Raw genomic sequence first — 22,455 nt, 5'->3', positions numbered from 1 at the left:
AACTTGCCATCTACCATATTTCTGAAGGGTTTTGTCACAAGTACTGTATTTTCAGCCAGTTTCCATTAGCTCTAACTTTACAATGAAAATCAGTCAGGGTAGTTTTTATTATGTAATTTCTAGCAATAAAGAGTTTTCTGAAAGTTTATTTTCTGATTAAAACAATTCCCTTTTCCAGGTTTACTGGCTATAGCAGATCAAGTCCTTTTAAAGAGAAAAGGCAGCTTGTGTGTGTGTTTGTGTGTGTATGAACTGAGAAGGGGTGGAGGGCTTGGTTAAGAGGGACATATTTGTTATTTTCTTTAATCAAGACAATGCAAACAGTAACGCTGAATACTGTTGCTCTATGAAAGTTTGAACTGCTTGAGTCTATTGTAAATTTTCACCAGCCTGCTTCCTACCTCAAGGATGATATGAGTTTTTCCAGCTTAGAGAAGAAATTTCTGTCTCTTCAGTCTTTTTGTTATGCCTCCTGGTCAGTCCTTGGCACAGCAGGTCCTAAGTTTGAGCAACATGAGCGTCACCCCCATAGAAGCTCAGGCCCTCCTCTGCAGCACGCCACCTTCACCTGCCTCCTTGCCTCCCCACGCACCCTGCTACAATCTCTGAAGCCTCGGGCAGGACTAGCGCTGGCTTCCAGGAACCTTTTTCCTTATGAGCCCCCTCGCAGCCTTGGGTTGCCCTCTGATATCATTGTACCAGGGGTCCTGTTGTGGGCAATGGTGGCAGTGACAGGAGCAAATTGTGTCCAGTGAGAAGAACCAGCAATTCAGACGAAATAAGTCATGGGTAACAAGCAACATAATCTCAACAACAAAAAAGAAAACCTATATAAGGTAAAAATTTATCAATGATTTCTTAAAAAACCAACGTGAGCAAACTATTGTTATTCATTTACTGCCTCCTTCATGATTAAAAGCATCACATACAATCAAGTGAAGTCATTTTACTTCCTTTTGCCATGGGCTCTATCCAGGGAAGAAAAACAATATCCCTAGGAGTGACTCATTCTCCTCTTGCTTTAATTGGAAAGGTGACACAAGCACATCTTAAGGAGGTAAAAACAGGCTTCAGATTTATTTTAGATTCATTAGTTATCCACAATTCATAGATAAGTTCGATTTCTTTTTGTATTTTAATAAACATACTGCAAATGAAAGTTTCAAAGCTATGTAACTTTGAAAACCATCTCTAATGGTAGCCTTTTTATAACATTTAGTTTCTATACAGTTATTTGTAGGTTTGACAGTACACTATTATAAAAATAATCAAAAGCAGACTTTCGGGTAAGGCTATGTTCAGTAATTCAAGAGCAATAGAGTTAGATCAGGGTTTCTCAACCTTGGCACTATTGACATTTTGGACTGATAATTCTTCCTTGTGGGAGGCTGTCCTGTGCATTGTAGGACAGGACGTTAAGCAGCATCCCTGGTCTCTACCCAATAGATGCCAATAACACCACCCCCTTTGCCCTGGCTGCTCATTTCAGTTCAAAATGCTTCCCGACATTGCCAAGCATCCTCTGGGGGGGGAATTGTCCCCAGTTGAGAACCACTGGATTAGTATAACATCCAAGAGACATTAAAAAGCATGAATAATATAATAATAAATCCAAAACAAAACCATGTTCCCAATAACAGAGATAGCTTATTTTTAGTTTTCCATATAAAACTATGTAGATGAACCGGCTACAAAGGGAACATTTTCCCGATGTGAACAATTTCTCGATGTCTGTCCTTCATGCTATCTCAGCCTTTGACTATGCACTTGGTTCATTAGCTGTATATACAATTGCTAAACCTAAAAAAAAAAAATTCTGGAAGCTGGGATTGTTAACTGGAAATCTAGGGGATGTAACAAAAGCTTTTTAGCTAATAGCCATCTTCCTAGGGGCTGTAGCAAATGGTATAAGTTGACATCAGTGAAGATATATAATTCTGAGGAAGGGAAAACTATATGGGGGCTAAAAGAAATTCATTTCTATGAAGAGAATTTCTACTATTATATCTATGTAATTATAGAGCCATGTTTGTGAGTAGTTTGGGCTCAGCATTATTTAGGTACATAACAGGTGGAAAAAATAACAAATTGCTTCAAATGATTTTGAAAAGGAAATTTCAAGTAATTTGGGATGAATTTTTTTTTTTTTTTTTTTTTTTTTTTTTACCAAAAGCATAAACTCTGAGGTCTTCCAGATTGGGAAAGACCTCTTTTTAAGAGTAAGTAGGCCAATCAGAGTGACTCACTCCTGTAATCCCAGTACTTTGGGAGGCCACGGTGGGAGGATCGCTTGAGGCCAGGAGTTCAAGACCAGCCTGGGCCATATATTAAGACTCTCTCTCTACAAAAAAAAATTTTAAAAATTAAAAAATTAGCCTGGCATGGTGGCACACATCCGCAGTCCCAGCTGCTTGGGAGGCTAGGCAGGAGGATCACTTGAGCCCAAGAGTTTGAGGTTACAGTGAGCTATGATCATGCCACTGTACTCCAGCCTGGGTGACAGAGTGAGACGCTGTATCTGAAAAAGAAAAAGAAAAAGAACAAAAAGAATAAGTATAAGCCCAATCTTTAAATCATTAAGAGTTAAACAATAAAAAGTTCTACAAATAATATGCATCTATATAGGCCAATTGGTGAGAAAAAAAGCAGAGTTAATATTGAAAATATTTAACAACTGAAATTGCATAGATACCAACAATCAGAACAGTTGGTGATCATATATCCAGCTCCACTGGTATATATCAACCGAATATCAACCCTGGAAAAAAGCAAGGTGCAAAATATTTGTGTAAAAGAGACAGGAAAGATTCATGTGTGTATGGATATGTTTATATATATTTGCATATGCATCAGTTAACAGTATACAGAACAACCAGTTGACAGTGGGTGCCTTCAGAGAGGGGAACTGGGGAAGATTTATTGTTTAAGGAAGGTCAGTTTTGAGAGTAAAAGGAAGCATTACATAATTATTCCAGAATAACAGGCATAAACTCACATGATATCTGATCACCCTAGAACTAGGAAGGCTCACTTTTCACTCTATCATACAAGAATATATTACTCTTACCATTTTTTTAGATAAAAAGGCCCTAGAAAACAGAATGGATTTTCAATCTGCAATGAAATCAAAATGATAGAATGTCATTTTTTATCATTTTTTTTCCCTATTACTATCATTAAGGAAAAAATCTAGCTATTATTGTTAAGGATTAAAGATGAATTGGGGAGGAGGATGAATCTGGGTGTTGAAAATTTTATCTTAGTAAGCTTATTAGCAATGATAACGATCAAACAATCTTTAAAGCTAGTAAGTCAATATTACTGATTAAATCATTGTAGAGTTTAGGCTATAGACACATTAGTAAGCCCAGTTTCTCAAGGCATCCTGCGTAGGAACTTGTTGCTTTTTCGTTCCTTACCTTTCAACATCCAGTGAGAGGTTTCAGAGTGTGTGTAAACCAATCTCAAACATTATAACTCTATAATGTTATTCAGGAGCACGTTTGTTCCAGTCATGCTTATTTAAAATTAGGACATCACAGTAATGATTATAATTTTAGAATTCTGTCACCTGGAGAAAATGATGTTATATAACTAGCAGATTAGAAAAAAACAGAGATGGCAGATAATCATTAGATATATCTTGTCATTGTTCTGTCTGTGTGGATGTTCCCTGGTCCCCTGGTTCCTGGTGTCAAGAATGAGGACTGGTACCGAGTCCAGCCGATGATGTAGTGATCACAAACACAGAGCAATTTTATACAGACAGTTGATCACATAAAAAAAGAATGAAAGTATTGAAGGAAGCTACACAAGCCAAAAATACGGTCCTAGGAAAGCGAAGCAAGTTAGTCTCCAGGAGTGGAAAGTCTGAGCACACCACGCGCTGCCTTTTTAAACCCGCTAGTTTGTCCAGCCTCCCCCCTGGCAGGATTGGCTGCTGTTTCCCACCTTTGGGGGTGATGGGCAGGTTGCTGTTATGCAGCAGATCACATGACAGGTCACATAACAGTTTGGTGATGTAACAGTTTCTCTTTCTGTAAATGAGTCTTTTCCAGAATTCTCCACGAAGCTCACCCCTTGTTATGTTGATTGGATGATAATGAGCTCTAAGTCAGTTAAAGGTTACTAGGAAAATTTTACTATGTATGTTCCCACCAGGGAACAGTTCCTAGCTGCAGTTTGGTTCTCGCTCTCCACCCTTAGCCACCTCTTTGCCACCTGTTTACCCTCCACCAGACCTAACATATATTACATGCAATTCTTAATCTAAGAACTTTACATGCATGAACCCATTTAATCCTTATTTTAAAAGAAACAAAAACCCTGTGCAAATAGGTGTGGTTATTATTCTCATTTCAAAGATGAAGAAAACTGAGCCTAAGAGAGGTTAAGTAACTTACCAGATCCCATGGTTATTAAGTGGCAAAGTTAAGGTTTGAACCCAAGTCATGAACCCAGAGCCTGTGCTTTTAAGCTCAACACTGCTCTGCTTCCTGGGTTTGGGTCAGCAGCCAAGAGACTTCAGTTCCAATTCCACTTCCTACCACTTCCTACCACTTCTAGGTCCTTAAGTGTGGCCTTTTGACTGAATCCAAATTTTACAGAGCAAATCCTTTTATTAAAAGGCATGTGGCAGAGAAAGATGAAGCTTTTCTTGCCTCCTTTGTTGCTTAAAAAAGAACAATCTTGAAATCAGAAGGCCACAGGCTCCCCACCCCTGCTTGGGGGGTATTTGATAAGTTTTCCCCCAACAAGTTCAAGATGTGAAGTTGCTGTAACTAAGCAGATGCCACTTAAATCTCTTGGTTTCCATTTCCTCACCAATGCAGTGAGCAAAAGAACTAGATGATGTCTAAGGTTTCACTTGCTTTATAAAAATAGGAAACCTTCCTATGTGCCAGGTTGTCGTTAAAAATGCTTTAGAAATATGAACTCATTTAGTTTTCTTAACAGCCCTATAACTAGGCATTATTATTCCCATTAGGGAGGTGAGCAAACTAAGGCCCAAAGAATCTCACATCCTTTGCCCAAGGTTAAATTGCTAGTGAACTTCAAACCCAGGCCGTCTGGCTCCTCTGTCTGTGCTCTTAACCACTCTGCTATGCAGCCTTTTGTTAGAAATCTAGAATAAGTTACAAATCTAGAATATAAATTTAAAAATATATAATCCACTCTAGAATAAAAGAAATCTTCCCCAGAGACAGACAGGCTTCCAGGTGGGGAGCAAATTTTTGTATTTGGTACGTCTTTAAGATTCCTGTGCAAAGGTTCACAGCTATGATCTCCCTGGAGGTTCAGGGAAGGATCCATCCTCTCCTATTTCGTCCCCTAATACCCAAATTCTCCCTAGTTCTGCTGTCTTACTGTCCATTGCCTTTGAGGATTGCTCGAAGATTGGAGGAAATCATGGGGACTGAAAAGTGGTAAAGGGAGGCAAGTTAGAAAACAAGGTGTTTTCAGTGACTCTGACATAGGAGAGTAAATTAAAGGTACAAAATTCAAGCTAGAAATTGCTGTTAGGTTTCCTCCTCCTGCCTAAGTCTTCATCCCTACCCTGCAAATGTACATGCGCTACAGTTTGCTATGGAGAGGAATTCGTGCTGAGGGCACCATTTCTTGTAAAATCACTATGCACCACCTTCAACTCAGTGCCAACCCTCATTCTCAAGCATATATTAGAATCTGGAGGGTGTTGGGCCCTGGCCTAGGTGTTGTAGGAATACAAAAAGAAATAAGACAGTTTCTGGACTGTGGAGCCCAAGCCACACACCTGAATTTGCCTGCGTATGCTCATAGCTCCTGACTATGAGCCTTTGAATATGCTACTTAACAGCTCTAATAACAGTTTCCATGCATTGAGCTCATGCTGTGGGCCAGGCGGGCATTTTACAAATTTCCTCTCTAACGCACATGACAGTTCTGGCAGATATGTGTTATCCCCATTTTTTGGATTATTGCAACTGAGGCCCCACTAAGGAACTAGGATTCAAACCCAGTTCCCATGCTCTTGCCGTGTTATCCTCCTACAGTTTCAGCCTCGCTTTCTTTTCCTGTGAAACAGAGTTAACTTCTCTGACAATTGCTGTAAGAATGAGATGGGACGATATAGTATCAAGCACATGTATTTACCCACTAAATGGTGGTTCTTATCACCCTGAGAGGAAATAACATAGAGGCGTGTAGAAGCAGGTGAAGTGCCACATGAGTTAGGGGAAGGAGCAAACCTTCCCAGCTGGACAGGAGCTGGTTTTGTGCCCTGAAAGATGAAATGTGTTTGGGTGTGCGGCAGTGAAAGCTGGGGGACAGAGAGAAGGAGGAAAACGCTTTAAAGCACAAAAAGGGAAATTGTCATGGTCACATGTGTAATCTCAGTGATTTTTATTTTTAAGCCTCAAATTTTCAAATATTTTTAAAAGAACTAGAAAATTTCAACCCCATTCTTTTGGGAGAAAGAGCAAACACACCATTAATTTTCCCAGATTAAGTGGGATTATATTGAGAGAGAAAGGTGGATGACTGCTACCTTTGCTAAGTAATACCCTAGTTCTAGAATAGGGCAGAGACTCTGTAACAGGACCTCTGAGAAGGAGTGATAAATGTAGAAAGAAAGTTCTGGAAATGAGACAAGTCTCTATTGCTTCTTCCTTACCTTCCCCATGTGCCTGCAGACCGTGCCTTCTAGACAGGACCAATTCTGAAAGTGAGCACATTCTGCCTGCTAGTACCCAGACTAAATATTTACAAATTAGTAGAAAAAATTATTGTATTACTTACTTAGAAAAATGAGCGAGTTTTTCTGCCCCATCGCCCTGTTAACAAACAGACCTTAAATGTGGATAGGAGCAGAAAAATATTCTTGCAAACCACAGAGATGTTAAACATGACCATGCTGTATAAAGCATGCAGCCTCCATTTACAGAAGGACTTACTTTCATTTTTTAAGTGTAGTTTCTATTTAACAGTCTCAATTATAAAAATATGGAAGAAGTCATTTTTTAGTCACTTCCATATTTTTTCAAAGAAAACAAAAAAAGTGCTAAATACCAAGTTAGAGTAAAGCCAACAAGACAGAGAAACAGTGAGAAGAAAGAGAAAAGATTTGTTACTTAAAAGAAAAAATGAGCAAGTCAGTCTAAGATGACCAAAAGAAAAAGTATATGCACAGCGATAGCCCTCCCCCTTTGAAAAACTCTCACAACTTATTTTGCCATAGAGGAAGATAAATGTTACAATATCTTGCTAACCAATCAGCAACGCTGCGGGCCTCAAACCAGGAAGCTCTTTAAAGTATAGTATTTTAAATTGTGAAAGACTTCTGTCTCTCAGTTAGTTTTTGTTCCCTATGCTTGTAGGATGGAAAAGCAGATGTGAAGTCCCTCATGGCGAAATTTAACACAGGGGGCAACCCGACAGAGGAGGTCTCAGTCAATAGCCGACCCTTCAAAGTCACAGGGCAAAACTCACCATCAGGAGTACAAGCAAAAAAGAACTTATTCAACAACCAAGGAAATGCCAGCCCTCCTGCAGGACCCAGCAACGTTGCTAAGTTTGGGTCTCCAAAGCCACCTTTGGCGGCGAAACCTTCTCCTGAGGAAAAGCCTGACAAGGAGCCCAAACCCCCGTTTCTAAAGCCTACTGGAGTGGGCCAAAGATTTGGAACACCGGCAAACTCCGCCACCAGAGACCCTGAGGTAAAAGTGGGATTTCTGAAACCTGTAGGCCCCAAGCCCATCAACTTGCCCAAAGAAGATTCCAAACCTGTGTTTCCCTGGCCTCCTGGAAATAAACCATCGCTTCATGGTGTTAACCAAGACCATGACTTAAAGACACCAGGCCCAAAACCTGGGCCTACACCTCCAGCCCCCGAAAATGAGCCGAAGCAAGCATTCCCAAACTTGGCTGGGGTTAAAGGCAAGTTTATGTCAGCCTCACAAGATCTTGACCCCAAACCCCTCTTCCCCAAACCTGCCTTTGGCCAGAAGCCATCTCTGAGTACTGAGGACTCCCATGAAGATGAGAGCCCCACTAAGAATGTGTCTCTACAGAAAGGTGCCCCAGCTCCTCTGGGACTCAGGTCCAAAGGTGTCCCTTTAAAACCAGCAAGGGGACACCCAGAAAATAAAAACCACGCAGGTGATATGTCAAGTTCACCTTTTCCTGGAGTGGTTCTGAAACCCGCTGCAAGCAGAGGAGGCCCAGGCCTCTCCAAAAATGGTGAGGAGAAAAAGGAAGATAGGACGATAGATGCTGCTAAGAACATCTTCCTGAGCAAAATGAATCAGGAAGAGTCGGCCTCCGGGGCTTCTCCGGCCAAGTTCCCTAAGGCCCCTTCGAAGCTGACAGTGGGAGGGCCATGGAGCCAAAATCAAGAGAAGGAAAAGGGAGACAAGAATTCAGCCACCCCAAAGCAGAAGGCTTTGCCTCCGTTGTCTACTTTGGATCCGCCTCCACAAAAGCCCAACAGACCACCAAATGTTGACCTGTCGAAATTTCGAAAAACCGCTTCTGGCAACAGTGAGTTCTTTTCTCATTTGCTACTTAGTATGATTTATTCCACAGAAGAGGGTGGTTTAGCTTCTGGGGGAAATTTTGTAGCAAGGAATGATTCTATAACTAGTACTCATGTGTACATGATGAAATTTCTTTGGCTTTTTTTTTTCTTTTGTGTGGGAGATCTGAGAAAGGAGGAAGTCTTGGCTCTGTGTAAGCATTCTGTGAGAAAATGCCTCGGTGGGTGGCTGGGTTTTTTTGTGGGGAGGACAGAAAGGAAATGCATCCATTTGATTGATAAGTGGTTTTGCTCAATGATAACCATCGCATTTACTTCCTTAGTTGAGTTTCATTTCTGTTGGATGAGATTGAGGTGTGTTACCCCTGCTACCACAAAGGAGTTGCGCGGAACAGTGAGCACACCTCTAAGTCAGTTATTCTCAAAAAGAAGCAATGGTGACCTCCAGGGGACATTTGGCAACGTATGGAGGCATTTTTGATTGTCACGACTGGAGGGTGCTACTGGCAGCTAGTGAGTGAAGGCCAGGTTTGCTGTTAAACATCGTACAATGCACAGGGCTGTCCCCCACTAAAAACAGTTATCCAGGCTGCAATGTCGATAGTGCAGAGATGAGAAACCCTGAAGCGATTTCAAATATCCACACAATTCATCATGTTTCCCAAGCCCAATTTTCAAATAAGAACAAGACTCTTATGAACTTGTACTTAGTGTTTCCTATTTTAGCTGTTTTCTATTTCTCAGTATGAAGTTTTTTGGACTTTTCTGATTCATAACGTAGTATATAGCTAGGAAATAAGGCAGACAAAGGGGTACATTATTCTCCTTCTGAGTAAATAGTTTAACTTTCTACCAGAGATGTCACTGCCGTACTCTGGCATGTGGGAAGATTTGATACTGAATGACTTGGTAAAATTTATAACCCTGCATAATGATGAGAGAAGCTCACTCCTGTGTCAGATGATTAATATTTTAAGCAAATGATGTGCAACTGTTGTTTACTATGGGGAGGAGGGGAAAGGATGCCTACAAATGACCACATCACTATTAGTCATATTTTTCTTCTTACAAAAGTGTGGTCTAATGAAAGCAATTCTAGGCCTAAAGGTTGTTTTTCATTTTTGCATTGAAGAAGCATCTTGCAATATGTCATCTTTCTGAGATCAGCATTCTCCTTGTTGATAAACAGATCAGTGATCAAGTCCTCCATTAACTCTATCATGTAGAAAGCAAGTATGAATGGCCCCCTGATCATCTGTCTTGTAGAATTGTTCAGCCTTATGTCCCCTCCTTATCTGTCACTTTGTTTCAATACTTGTTTGTAATTCAGAACTGTTACTTTTGTGAGACCTTCTAAAAAGCCCCCTGTTGCTCTTCTTTATTTCTTCTGTACCTCAGATAAAAAATTAACTATCATGACTCCAAACCATACTTGCCTAGGCAAGAATTTTCAGATAGCAGGGATTCAGGATAAATTATCTGCTGCATGGTATAGGTAGAAAATTTATCCATTTGCTTGTAATAAGATGGGAAAGAAAGGAGATTATATGCTTTAGAAAAAATGGGCTTCTATTACTAAATGTAAGATTTAATAGATACTGAAGTGAAATGCTTTGCAAGTGAATACAGAGATTTTCTCTAAAAAAGACTATTTTTTTTTTCTGTTAGAAGTAATTATACTAGTGTTCATATTGCTAATTACTAAAGCTTCATCTCATAACCCTATAGGTTTTTAAAACTCAAATACTACTTTCTTAGCCTTCTACCTCGCTCCTTTCCTTCCAGGTTCACATCCAATTCTTTAAACCTCTTCCCCAGATGTGCCCTCCATCTCTTATCATCTTTGTCTAACTTATTAGTCATTAAAATATTTATCATCTATTGAGGACTTGTTATATAGCAGTTACCTTGTTTATTCCTCCCAAGCTGTGAAATAGGAATTCTATGAGGAAACTAGAGCTCAGAGAGATTAGGTAACTTGCCCAAAGTTATAACATGACTAAGCAGGGCCATAGCTGATCTCATGTCTCTCTGATTCCAAAGACTGTGTTCCCCCCGCCACCACCCCATGCTGGGCCACCTCTCTTGAAATATAGGGTATCACAAGGTAATAAATCAAGCATAAATGACACCTAAAGAATCCTCATTCTTCTCCTTTTCTCTGGCCTTTGGTTGAAACTTTTTTTTTTTTTTTTTTGGTAAATACCACTCTAAGCTTCATAAAGACAGATACCGGTCTGCCATTGTCTCATCATTTGGAACACAGAAGTAATATAAATTCTTGTTACTTTCTCAGGTTTGTCCTTTCACAAAAGTCTATTTAATCAGAATTTAATTGCTTCCTGATTTTTCAGTATTAGATTTTAATACTCTCTATATACTTTAGCAGTTCCTTGAACAAATTAGATAACTCCTGCCAATAGACTGGCATTCAGTTGAGTGGAGCTTCGATGCAAAATGCATTTTATACAGAGAATCTATCTTGCAGATCTATGGAGCTCACCTACTTGTAAACTGTAAACTTGACTATAACATGTTGCTGTACTGAATGTGGAACTAACAACTTTTTTTTCTAAGAACTATTTAAGGTTATAAAAGGCTCAACTTTAAAAAGAAAATCCAAAATATCAGAATGTTCTCTGAAGTAACCTTTTCTTTGGTTCCTTTTGGTTCTGGGGACATTCATGAGGGACTTCCTCCCATGCATCAACGCCGTGCCACGCCAGCAGTGAAGTTTGGGTTCTTGAGAACCTCTGGCCTGACTGGTAGCTTGCATGTGAAAGTTAGTAAAAATCTGCAGGGAAATATTCAATTCAACTCTTTTTCTAGTCGTGTCCTTAATGCTGGAGATAAACCAAGACTGATTTGTCCATATGTTAGCTACAAGAATGATCACAGTGCGCCTCCACAGGGGTAAGCCAGCATCCCAGAGCACATTAACAAAAGGCTAGTGGTGACGTGCCCCCTCCTCATCTGTACCCATGTCACTTTAACTAATCCAGCCTACTGCAACTTGAAACCAGAAGGTGCTTGGGCTATTTTCACCAGCAAGTAATTTGTTTCCAGGAGTGGGTAAGATTCTCCTTCACAGACCCTGAAGCTATCGCCTTTCACTTTCCCTCATTCTCCTTTTACATGTGCTCTCTTAAAATGACCTTATTAGATATTTGTCTATTGAAAACTGTTTGATATCAGTGTGTACCAGTGTTTTCCAAATTGTTGCTCCTAGCCATTACAGAAAAAGGAGGTTTTATGTTCAAACACATTTTAGAAATGTGGGGGTAGGTGCTTTCTTTACAGCAGAATTTCTCTCCGCACTCCTGTGCCACTGTGCACTGGGAGTCTAAGGACTAGGTGCCTAAAGAGCAGATCCCAAGACACCTTTTCTGAAACAGCTCACAGACTGGACCGTTTCAGGACACTGAAACTCTGGAGGCAAAGCTGTCTCGTGCGAGGACTGGAACTGGAAGTCACTCAACAACGTGGCTCAGCTTCGGGTGGCAGCAAGGCCCTCAACACGTCGTCCACGCTCGTTCTCACGGGCATGGCATGCTTTGTGGCTGGCATCCACCCTTGGCTTTACTCCAACTCGAACCAGATCTATTTCACTCGCCCCCCCTTGATCCCTGGGAAAGCAGTTTTCCAGAAGACCTCTGCTGGGGCTTCCGTCTAGTTCAGGTTGAAACTCCTGAGGAACCACTTGCTGTTAATGGAGAGCTAACCTAGGTTTAATCCCATCATAGAAATGCCTCAGAAAGATTCTCCTCCCTTAACCACACAGGCCCTGGTCAAACCTCATGAGCTCCCTCTACTTGTAGTCTTTCCTCTTTGAGTTCTAAACTTCTCTCTTCTGCAGTTCTAAGATAAACCAGCTCCTCAGTCTAAACCTGGTTCTCTTGAATAAACTGTACCCTGCTGTTTCATATCCCAACAGCATCCCCTGGGCCTTTTAAATACAATTTCTCATCTTTATAAGCACTCCACGTGGCCTTTGTTTCAAAATTCCAGCATTGAATTTCACTGTGGAGAAGTCTGAGGCCAGCCTGAATTTCCCTCTTTGAAAATCATTTGCCTTTCTGTCTGGATTCTCAAAGAGATCTTTGTCCTTTAGGTTTAGAAACTTAGCCAGGATATGTCTGTATCAATTATTCTATCACAATACTTCTCTCAGGAATCTTCTGTTCTCTATGCAAAGGGATCACACCATTTCTTTGGATCTGGCTGATGGATGAAAAGTACATCCACAAGTTCTAATCCAGTGTGATAAATTTGTCTTCCCCTCAGAACTGCGAATAGAGTTCTGAGTGTGGCTTTGAACCCACTCTTCTGTGGAGTGAATGACAGCTGTGCTGGCCTCCAGGGCACACCTTACTGGGGACCTGGATTCTATTCCATTTTCTGAGATCTCATTCAGTGCCCCATACCAAGGCAGGACCAGCCCCGGCAGCTCATCCGCCTCCTGCCTCTGACTGAATCCTGTTGTGGTACTCAGGGATTTGACACTTGAGGATTCTCCTCGACCTTCCCAGGCTGCTCACTCATGTCTCAGTCCACTTCTCTAACCTGGATTGCATTAGAGAGAATTCACAGGTTTTTCTAGCATCACCGTCTTCCCCCAAGGATTGATTCTGGGCCCAGGAAATAAATGGGAAGCCTGGCTTGCCTCCTGAGGCACCAGAACCTTCTGTTTCTTCATGAAGTTTATGCATGAGGTTATTTTCCTTTCTTGTGGAGTGGGTGCTAGTGGGTTTTGGACAAAGTTTACTCTGCCTTATTTTGCTTTTATTATTTTTATTTGGGAATTAGAGGAGGGACATCCTGAAACTCCCCCATCCCCATTATTTAATACCAACTAAATACTTTAATTATAGTCTAGGGATCAACAACATTTCCAAAAGGGCCATCAACTCACCTCCTCAAATGGCAGGCAGTGAAGTGGTAGAAAAGAAATTAACATAAACTGAGTGTCTGCCATGGCACTCAATTTAACCTTCAAAATTCTTTCTGCTCAGGCACCAGCTATTCTTTTAATATTAATTTTAACTCAATAGCAGTCCACACTTATCATTTAGTTTGCAGGGAAGAGTTTCCTTAGTCACCATGCTTGTAAGAGGGACTGTCGCTTTTCTTAGTTATGGGAATAGAAATTTATGTAAAACATGCCATGATTTGCCCTGTTGTAAGAACTCTTCCTGCGATCAAGAGGCTGAAATTGATATTTTTAAGCAGATTAAAACATATGTATGAAAATATTATCCATTCAACTGGCCTTATATCAACTTTAGTAGCCTTTGCACAATATCAAAGAAGATATGACCACTTGTAAGGTAGATATTTTTAGTGACTGATTTATCCTCAAATAAAGTGTGGGAAGCATTATGAGATGATTTAGTACACACCAAATTTGATCAAAATTATTAATCCCCCAAGTACTAAAAGCCTTAAAATGAATTTACAATTTACTTCAGAAGAAAGAATATTGAAAAGAAAGTTTAATAATCAAATACAAATATATGAGTCTAATAATCAAATACTATTATACAAAAGCTCTTCCTGATTTGCTTTAAATTGTGCTTACAAACATCACATAAAAAAACTAGCCAGGAAGGTTGGACAAAAGTATGTTACGATTCAGTCTCCTCACTGAGCAGGAGATGCCTTGCTTCATACAGTCTGCTAAAATAATTTCCAAGCCATGTCAAATAAAACCCTTTCTTAAATGATTATATTATGAATGTGCATTTGGCATTAAAGGCTGCTGCTGCTTTGCCTTGATTAAAACTATTTCTGATATGATAGGTTCATATGCTAACAGCATGTCTTTGTGCATGTTTTTGATTTTCAAAACAAAATGAAATTGACTCCTCTAATAAAAGAATAACTCTAGTTATTGGAAGAAAAAAAATATTCCTCAGGAGCAGAAATCCAGCTACCTGTTTTTATAAAAATATATGGACATTTCCAATCCTTTTAGAGAAGGCACAATCATGATAGTTATGGCATGGCTTTAAAGCCCAGGGAACCATTTAGAATAGCAGTCCCCAACCTTTTTGGCACCAGGGACCCGTTTCATGGAAGACAATTTTTCCACAGGGGGTGGGTGAGGCAGAGCTTGGGTGATGATGCAAGCAATGGGGAGTGGCTGTAAATACCGATGAAGCTTTGCTCACTTGCCTGCCACTCACCTCTTGCTGTGTGGTGCTCGGGGGGAGGAAGTCGGAGCTCAGGTGGTGATTCATGGTCCGGTTCCTAACAGGCCACGAACCAGTACCAGGCCTCAGCCCAGGGGTTAGGGACTGCAGATCTAGAGCACTAGATTATTTGTTTTTCCAGCACATGAGAAATAAGGAAGAGAAAATGAGTCCAAAAATTGGAGACATTTAACTTCTATATTAACCACTAGTAAATAGATAAGAAACATTTTTCTCTTCTATTTAAATTGCACCCAAAGAGAAAAGATTACACTTCATTGTGTCTGGCATGTCAAAGGTGGAAAAAAACATCTAAAATGCTCAATAGCAATAGATACAATCAGGAAAAAGTAACCGAAGATGAGACATCTGGCTAGAGAAAAAAATCTAAACCAAAAACCTGATGAGGTTTTTTTTTTTTCCCCAAAGTAAGAACCTACATTGTAGAATCAGCTATTTGTGTTTATTATAACAGCCGCATCTCTCTGCAGCTGCAAGACTGCACACCACAACGGCTTGTTCAGCCTTGGTCTTGGCAAGAGAGCCTGTGTTTTTCTAGGGGTGGCAGTAGGTCTCTTGAGGTGAAGAGGGGCACATATAATACCATTCTCTTCTCTTTTCTTGTTTTTCTTACACTTCTCAGAATAAAATAGCTCAGCTGCTTTTCAAAAGCAACTTGTGTGGCAATATGATTAGTACAACCAAGCAACTAAAAACCTAGCCCCCTCAAAAATGGCAAGGCAGATAAATATCTCAGACATCCAAAGTATGTTTGGGCATTTTTTCACCTTATTCTGCAATAAAATGTATTCAGCTATTATAAGGCAGAGGAAGAAACCTAGATTAGTGCCAAAAAGAGTCCCCCTTAGTGTTTAAGGTCCTACAGGGCTTCCCATTTCTCTTCCAAATTGTCACCTTAGAGAAGTTGAGGTTGCCTTGTGTGCTCTCAGTTATAGAGGATCCAGATTGCAGCTTTTCTGGCACTTCTGCTCTCCACCCTGTCACATTCAGTTCATCTAGAGTGGGTAAGAAAGCCAACACCACACACACACATACAACCATGACTTGTTCCTCAACCATTTTTCAAAAAGCAGTTTTATGCAGAAGGCAAATAAAACAAGTCCACAAAATACATTTCAGTCATCCATGTCTCTCTAAACTAAAGAAATTTTCTAGACATGATATAAGCCATTAGACAAGCAGGAAATCTCACTCCTTTGTAGGAAGGGGCCATCTGTGATTTCTCTGAAGCCTTGAGTTCTTAATCCTCATGGGAAAAAATGAATCCTGCTCTGGTGGCCGAATGGCATGCAACCAGATAAGGTTTCTAGATGTCCCGCTAGATCTCTACCTACCAGTTGGGACTCCTGCTTTCTCCACTCCCACCAAGACTATCCAGTGTGCCTGCCATTTAAATGGAGCTGCCTGTGCCACTAAACCTAGCAAGTAACACTCCACTACCACCCCCCAAATAACCATCCCCCTTCCATTTTCCCACTTTCTTCTTCTTTCTCATCTTGTAAGCTATGATTCTTTTTCAAAAAAAATCTTAATTCTTTTTCATTACTTCCACCATTACCACAAATCTTCTTTCTTTTGGATCAGTGAAGCCCACATAAAATACTGGGCTTAAAGGAATTGTGAGGGCCACCAAGGTTGTTGAATTCTGAATTATTAAAAAAGCACAGAGAATTACAAGTGTCAACATGATTTTGAAATAGAAAAGCGAAGGTAGGAAATACAAAAGCTGCGTTACCGTTCTCCTTAAAATCAGGGCAAAGTTAGTTCCAAACATCATCCCATGTTTTAAGGAAACATCTAAAGCTCTCTGTAGATCGATGAATGAGCAAGTGGCTTGATTTCTCAAGGGTATTTCCAGCTTCTAGCTCCTGCTGCTTCTAACTTGGATGGGCTTGGGAACTGCCTCCCTGACTCTGAGCTGTACTGCAAGAACCCAAACAAGGACTCAGTACTTTTTCTTTGTTTTTCACTGTGGACCACTCATCAAGGTCTTGATGTGCAGGACAGACTTTACTGAAGGTTTGAGGAGCCAGAGGGATTTACATTGCACCTTGAACTAGAAACTTAAAACAGAATATTGGCAATCTCTGTTTTTCAAAAATAACTAGATATTTTGTAACTTAGGCTCCTGCCTTCTCCCGTGGCTCCCCCCTCCTTTCTTTTCCTCATTTCTTTGACCCATCCTTCTTAATAGCAAAAAAAATAAATAAATAAAAATAAAAACACTCTTTCCATTTTCTTATTCAGAATAGTTTAGCTACCTCCAGCCCATACCCTTCAACTCAGCTGTTGTCTTCCTTTGCACATGAGCAGAAGTTTCTTATTCAAAGGCCGCCTTCCTAGAATACATCAGTGGGGAAGGATGGCCAGGGTGAGGGAGTAGGTTTGCTTTATGTTGCTATTGATAGTCATTATATTATCAGAAATGAACTGCTGATGAACAGGCTATATCTAGAAGAGTTTGGTCAATCTCAGCACAAGTACAGGAACTGAGTTGCCCCAAATTGGAGTGATAGGTTGTTTTATCTTCTTGTACATTTTCAGTGCCTAATCACCAGAGATCCTTCCTAAAAAAAAGAATTCCATGGAGAGACATTCTTCTATCAGACCTGGGATTTGAAAGCTTTCAGGTTCTTTCCTGAGTTAAAATATTACAAGTACACCCCAGCCAGCCAGGGTCTTTTACAAGTCTTCCTTATTGTAAACACTAAATGGGTCTCTAAGGAGAAAGATGGCCAGAATGGCTAGAGGTTCTGACCAACAGTATATGTGTCATATATTCAGAAGGAGAAAGAAAACATCAAGCCTTAGACTTTCAAAGGTTCTCACACTTTAAGTTGCATAAGAATGCCCCCAAAGTTTCTAGTTCAAGACATCTAGGGTGGAACCCAGGAATGGGAATAGTTACTAAGCTTCACCAGGTGATTCTAATATAAGTTGTTCCTAGATCACATTAGGAAATACTGCAGAACTATGCGAACTATTACAGTGGGGAAGGAAAGGGAACGGGAAGGCCAGGAGTGGAAGCGTTTCTAAGCCATAGGTATTTTTCTCAAACCAAATGAAATGCTTTAACACTGAGACAGGATACTAGAAGTTACTGGTTACATCAAAACATGCAAATGAGTGAGTAATCCGTTTAAGCAAACAGGTAGTGCATGCCCTATGGTTGGTCTTAAACACTTGCTTAGTTAGGGAAAGTGCAAAGGTGCTATTCAAATATCTAACATCTTGGATGGCATAGCTCTGACCACTTGATGTGGCTGAACACCAGAGTCCTGAAAGTCCTTTGCTATGGCAGGTGTTAACCCTTTAGTTGCTGGATCACAGAAAGGTCCAAGTGTCCCCGAGGGATGGGTGGAGCCTTTGGCAGATAGACTGAAGCTATTTCACTATTTTAACAATTGGTGGTTAAACTGTACATGCCAGCTGGCCATCAGCCTGGAAGAGTGGTGTAGCTTTCCACTCACAAAACACCTGTAATCTAGGACTCTTGCTTCTCTCTCCCCCTTTCCCTTCTTCCTTTTTTCTGTTCTCTATTCCCTTTTCATTTTTCTCCCCCTTCTCCCCTGCAGTGGTCTTAAGGTTTGCTCTATACAGAGCTTTTCATATGGCACATACAATTACTATTCATTAAATTGAAAAAATAATTTAGCCCTACTGGTGGTACTCAAGGCAAAAAAAAAAAAAAAAAATCAAAAACAAAAGGAAGCACTAAGATAAATGGACTTTGACAATCTGAATACCTATGTATCACTGTAAGAACTGCTGTTATGATGATAGAGGCCATAATGACAATGGAGCCCACAGTCCTGCCTAAGATGACCACACTTGTTCCTCTGGGAGGTCTCCGTGCTTGGTAATAGACCTTCCCACCCACCCAAACTGACCGAGAAGGTCAAGGGGTGAGAGGAGGTAAAGCTCTGCATATTTTTATGCCCTGAATCTGATCAGTGCCCAAGTGCAACTACACTGGCCTACTTACTCCACTATCTAGATATCTCACTATTTGATATCAATATTCATCTTGTTCTTCAGTAATTTTTTAGTGTATTAAGTATCTAATCTTCAAAATATACCTATGCTCATATAGTACTTAAAAGAAATTAGGCCAATGCAAAAAAGAGCTAGGCAGTTGTCCTAAAATAAAGGATGCCTTTCTTTTATAATGCTTTCTAGTTGGATCTACGAAGATAAGCAAGTTTGAAGAAAAGCACTCTCAAGTTTTGATGCTGTAAACAGATCCCTGTGTTATGAACCTAATGATAAAAGGAGAGGATGGATGTGGCACTGATAAAAACATTTTTTCAAATTTGTTGCTGTATTTTTGTAAGCTGGGAAGTTTAAGTGTGCTTTGAAGTTGATAGGAGAACTTACAGAAAGCACTGTGAACCCTTAGTGATCTATGAAAAGTGAGGTGCATTATAAAGACAGAAGCGCTTTTTTATTCTTTTGAAAAATGCAGGAGTTTTCACAATTTTTCATCAGGAAAAGTTAAGAGCAGATACTTTGCTGCTAGAGAGACTTGAGTGGCAGTACCAGCTTTTCTGCTTACTGTGAGACCCCAAGGAAGATTCTTGGCCTCTTTAAGGTTTGGTTTTCTCATCTGCTAATGGGGTTAATAAGCATACCATGTCATACAGTTATTGTAAGGATTAAAAGGAAATGTAGAAACAGTATTTAGTACAGTTCCTGGTACGTCATAGAGGCTCAAATCATTGGCAGCAACTGAATTATATTTTTTAAAGGAGAAAAGGAAATAAAGCTCAAATAAAGACTCCATTGAAAAATAGATGGTAGCCATCAGCAGCTGCCTCAAGTATCAACCAATACTGGTAAAAATGTCATCCAATTGTTGCAGATGTTAAATCAGTTTTGTTTTGTTTAAACACAACATAATAGATTTTCATTGTCACATCAACTTGATCCTCTTTTATTAATAGTCTCTTCTTACATCTCTCTTGTATTACTCTATTTCCTTAGGTTTCTGCTCTAAGACTTAAGAGTTCTACTTTCTTGGTGTTGTCTTTTTAATGTTTGGAGATTCTTGGTTTTGTGTGCGTGGTTGTAGCTGAGACTCAGTTGTTAGATCCTCTGCTACTTCTGTCTGTGCAGCCAGCTGGGGCTGGGCGCTTTGATGGCGGGTCGAAGACCCGGATGTTCCGCCTCCTACTGGACATGGCAGCCGGCAGGCCTCTGCCCAGCTTCCCCCACTAGGTGCCTAAATCATTGTTCTCTGTATTTCTGTTGTGTAGAAGTCAAAGTGCCTAGCTGTCCCTGCTGCATTTTCTCAAAGAATCACCCGCGGGACCCTTCCTGCTCCAGGTATTCACCATTTCTGAGTGTGGAGCACTCTCGAGGTGGTCCCAGCTTTTATAGCCCTCTCGTGTTCTCGTGGGGCTTTTGAGTCCTCTTTGATCTGATCTCTCCTCAAATTTGTCTTTTATGGATTCCTCGTGGTTTCTGGAGTTTACTGTGAGTGCATTCTCTTGTTTTCCAGTGTGATTGTTTTTTTAAAAAAAATCAATTATCTTTTCTATCCTTTCTAGAGATTTGGGGTCAGGAGAGCTTGCAACAGCATGTAGCTCAGCCTACCATCTTGACTAGGAACTTTTAAGAGGAAAATCTTTAGTAGGACATTTAACTGCTGTAAAGCATCAATGTCAGAAAAATAGTTAATGGGTTAGTACCTTAAAAGAATCGTCTAAGGTTTGGGTTTACACAATGCAAAAAAGAGTGAAAAATTCAATCATCCTCGTGTTTTAGGAGTGTATATATGCCAATGTGGAGTTTGCACAGAGTAACAAGTAAGACCACCATCCTAAAGAAGCTGATTATTTTATCTAGGCTTTTCACTGCTTAAATTATGTTATAGGAAAAACAATGTTTACTTGGTATAATGAGCACTATTCCTTGTCCACAGCAACTTACAAGATCTAAAAAAAGAGATTTAAGAAATGGGTTTGAGTGCCTTAAAGGGCCACATAACTAATTATTTGGATTTTTAAAACTTACATATTCTCCAGGAAAGGATTTTGACTTAGATTCTAGACTTAAAGTATAAATACTAACAGAATATAAGCTGGAATCAGAGTTGACTAAAGCAGAGTCAAAATTGTTTTTACTTACAGTACTTTCCATTTAGGGAAAAGAATGAATATATATTGATGTTGAAAGATGCCCATGGGATAGATTAATTAACATTTTATAATAAAATACATATAATTCTGTAAAATTTTATAACTAGGTCAAAACAAGTTGTGTATCATCTCTTGTTTCTGAGAAAATGCTAGTTTTGAAACATATCTCCAACAAATATCTGTTACACCATTATGATAAATTCGGAGGCAAAGGGTGAATTATCAAGAAATATATACATTTACTGAGGAAATTTTTTTTTTAATTCATACCAGCAAACTGATGGAAGTTAGTTCAGCATCTTGATTCAACAAAGAATGTTAGAAGCCCAGTTTTCAACAGCAGCAGTATATTTAATAACATATTCTACAAATATGAAATTAGTCTTTCCTTCAAATGAACTAATCATCCAATGGGACAATTCTTAGGGAATTTTCTTGAAAAAGCAAGAAAGTTAACCTTTTTGATGTCTGTGACTGTTACCCAGTAGTTTAGGATTTTCGTGTTCAAACTCATCAAAATAACCTATTTAACTTTTGTTTTCACATTTTCACGTGGTAATAATTTTAAATGATGTAAACAGTTAATAACATTATTGATTTTATAAAGATAATTATACTTCTTTGTAGAAGAAAACTCCTGAAACTTTTTTTGGTTAAAATAGTTGAATTATTTATTGATTTAAGTTTTTGTTCTTCTGTTTCAAATGTGGCATTGCAAAAATATTTCAGATTCCATTGATCAATTGGTTGAATTACAATTCACCTTAAAACTTTGACAACTGTCTGCTTTAAATAGTTTTTGTGAATAATATAATCACATTTTCTGGCATGATCACAAAATTAACCTAGAAAATCAGTTTTTGATAATTTACTCTTCTTTCTAAAAATCAAAAATTGCCTTTTCTTCTAAGTTGTTAAATAGAAATGGTTTTGCCACTAGGTGACATAAATTTCGTCACCTCAAAATATCTCACCTGATGCCTATTATAAAATTTCCATTTTACCCATCGTTCCTCAAGGCAGTGTTTCTCCCAGTGTGGCCTGTGGACCATCTACACCAGAATGGGCTTAGACAATTTTGAAAAACTAGGATTCCTGCCTCCATTTTACCACCACTGTAGCTCCCTTTCTGCATCAGAACTTCTTGCTTTGGGGCCTCGGTATCTCCATTTTTAATAACCTGCCTAGGAGATTCTTATGCACACTGACAATAGAAACATTTTAACCCAATTCAGCCCCTCTTTAAATGGCAAATACCTTTTCATTTTTATAAAGTCAATAATAGTTAATTTTGAGCTGTTTTAGAAACTCATTTTTCTTAGGGATACCTTGGACAGAGTAAGTATGGAAGGATAGAGGTATCAAGAAAAAGGATGTCCTGTAAACCAGACAGTTCATATGAATCATTCCAGAACATCTTGTTGTAAACAGTGGGTTGGTCTTAAGTGCTACAAGAGCTAGCATTTGGCAATTTACTTGTGTAGAAGCACAAAAGACTCTCTGGACAATGTCTGTTCTCCCATCATGCTGGGAACTCCAGCCAGCCCTTGTATAAGAGGCTAGTACCCTTAGGATAGGTCCCAACAGGTCC

At 39.6% G+C, this 22,455-nt stretch overlaps 1 protein-coding gene across 1 annotated transcript in view; it reads left to right on the top strand.

Annotated features, from left to right (window-relative positions):
- Positions 1 to 7,377: 7,377 nt before the first annotated feature.
- Positions 7,378 to 22,455, top strand: part of FYB1 (FYN binding protein 1) — an 85,397-nt gene continuing 70,319 nt past the window's right edge. Inside the window, exon 1 of the mRNA XM_069492158.1 lies at positions 7,378 to 8,517. Coding sequence (XP_069348259.1) covers positions 7,383 to 8,517 — 1,135 coding nt within the window. The 5' untranslated portion in view covers positions 7,378 to 7,382. The remainder of the gene's footprint in view (positions 8,518 to 22,455) is intronic.

This window comes from Eulemur rufifrons, chromosome 17 (genome assembly GCF_041146395.1).
Source record: "Eulemur rufifrons isolate Redbay chromosome 17, OSU_ERuf_1, whole genome shotgun sequence".
NCBI classification, from domain to species: Eukaryota; Metazoa; Chordata; class Mammalia; order Primates; family Lemuridae; genus Eulemur; species Eulemur rufifrons.
This window is presented reverse-complemented; position numbering and strand designations above follow the sequence as displayed.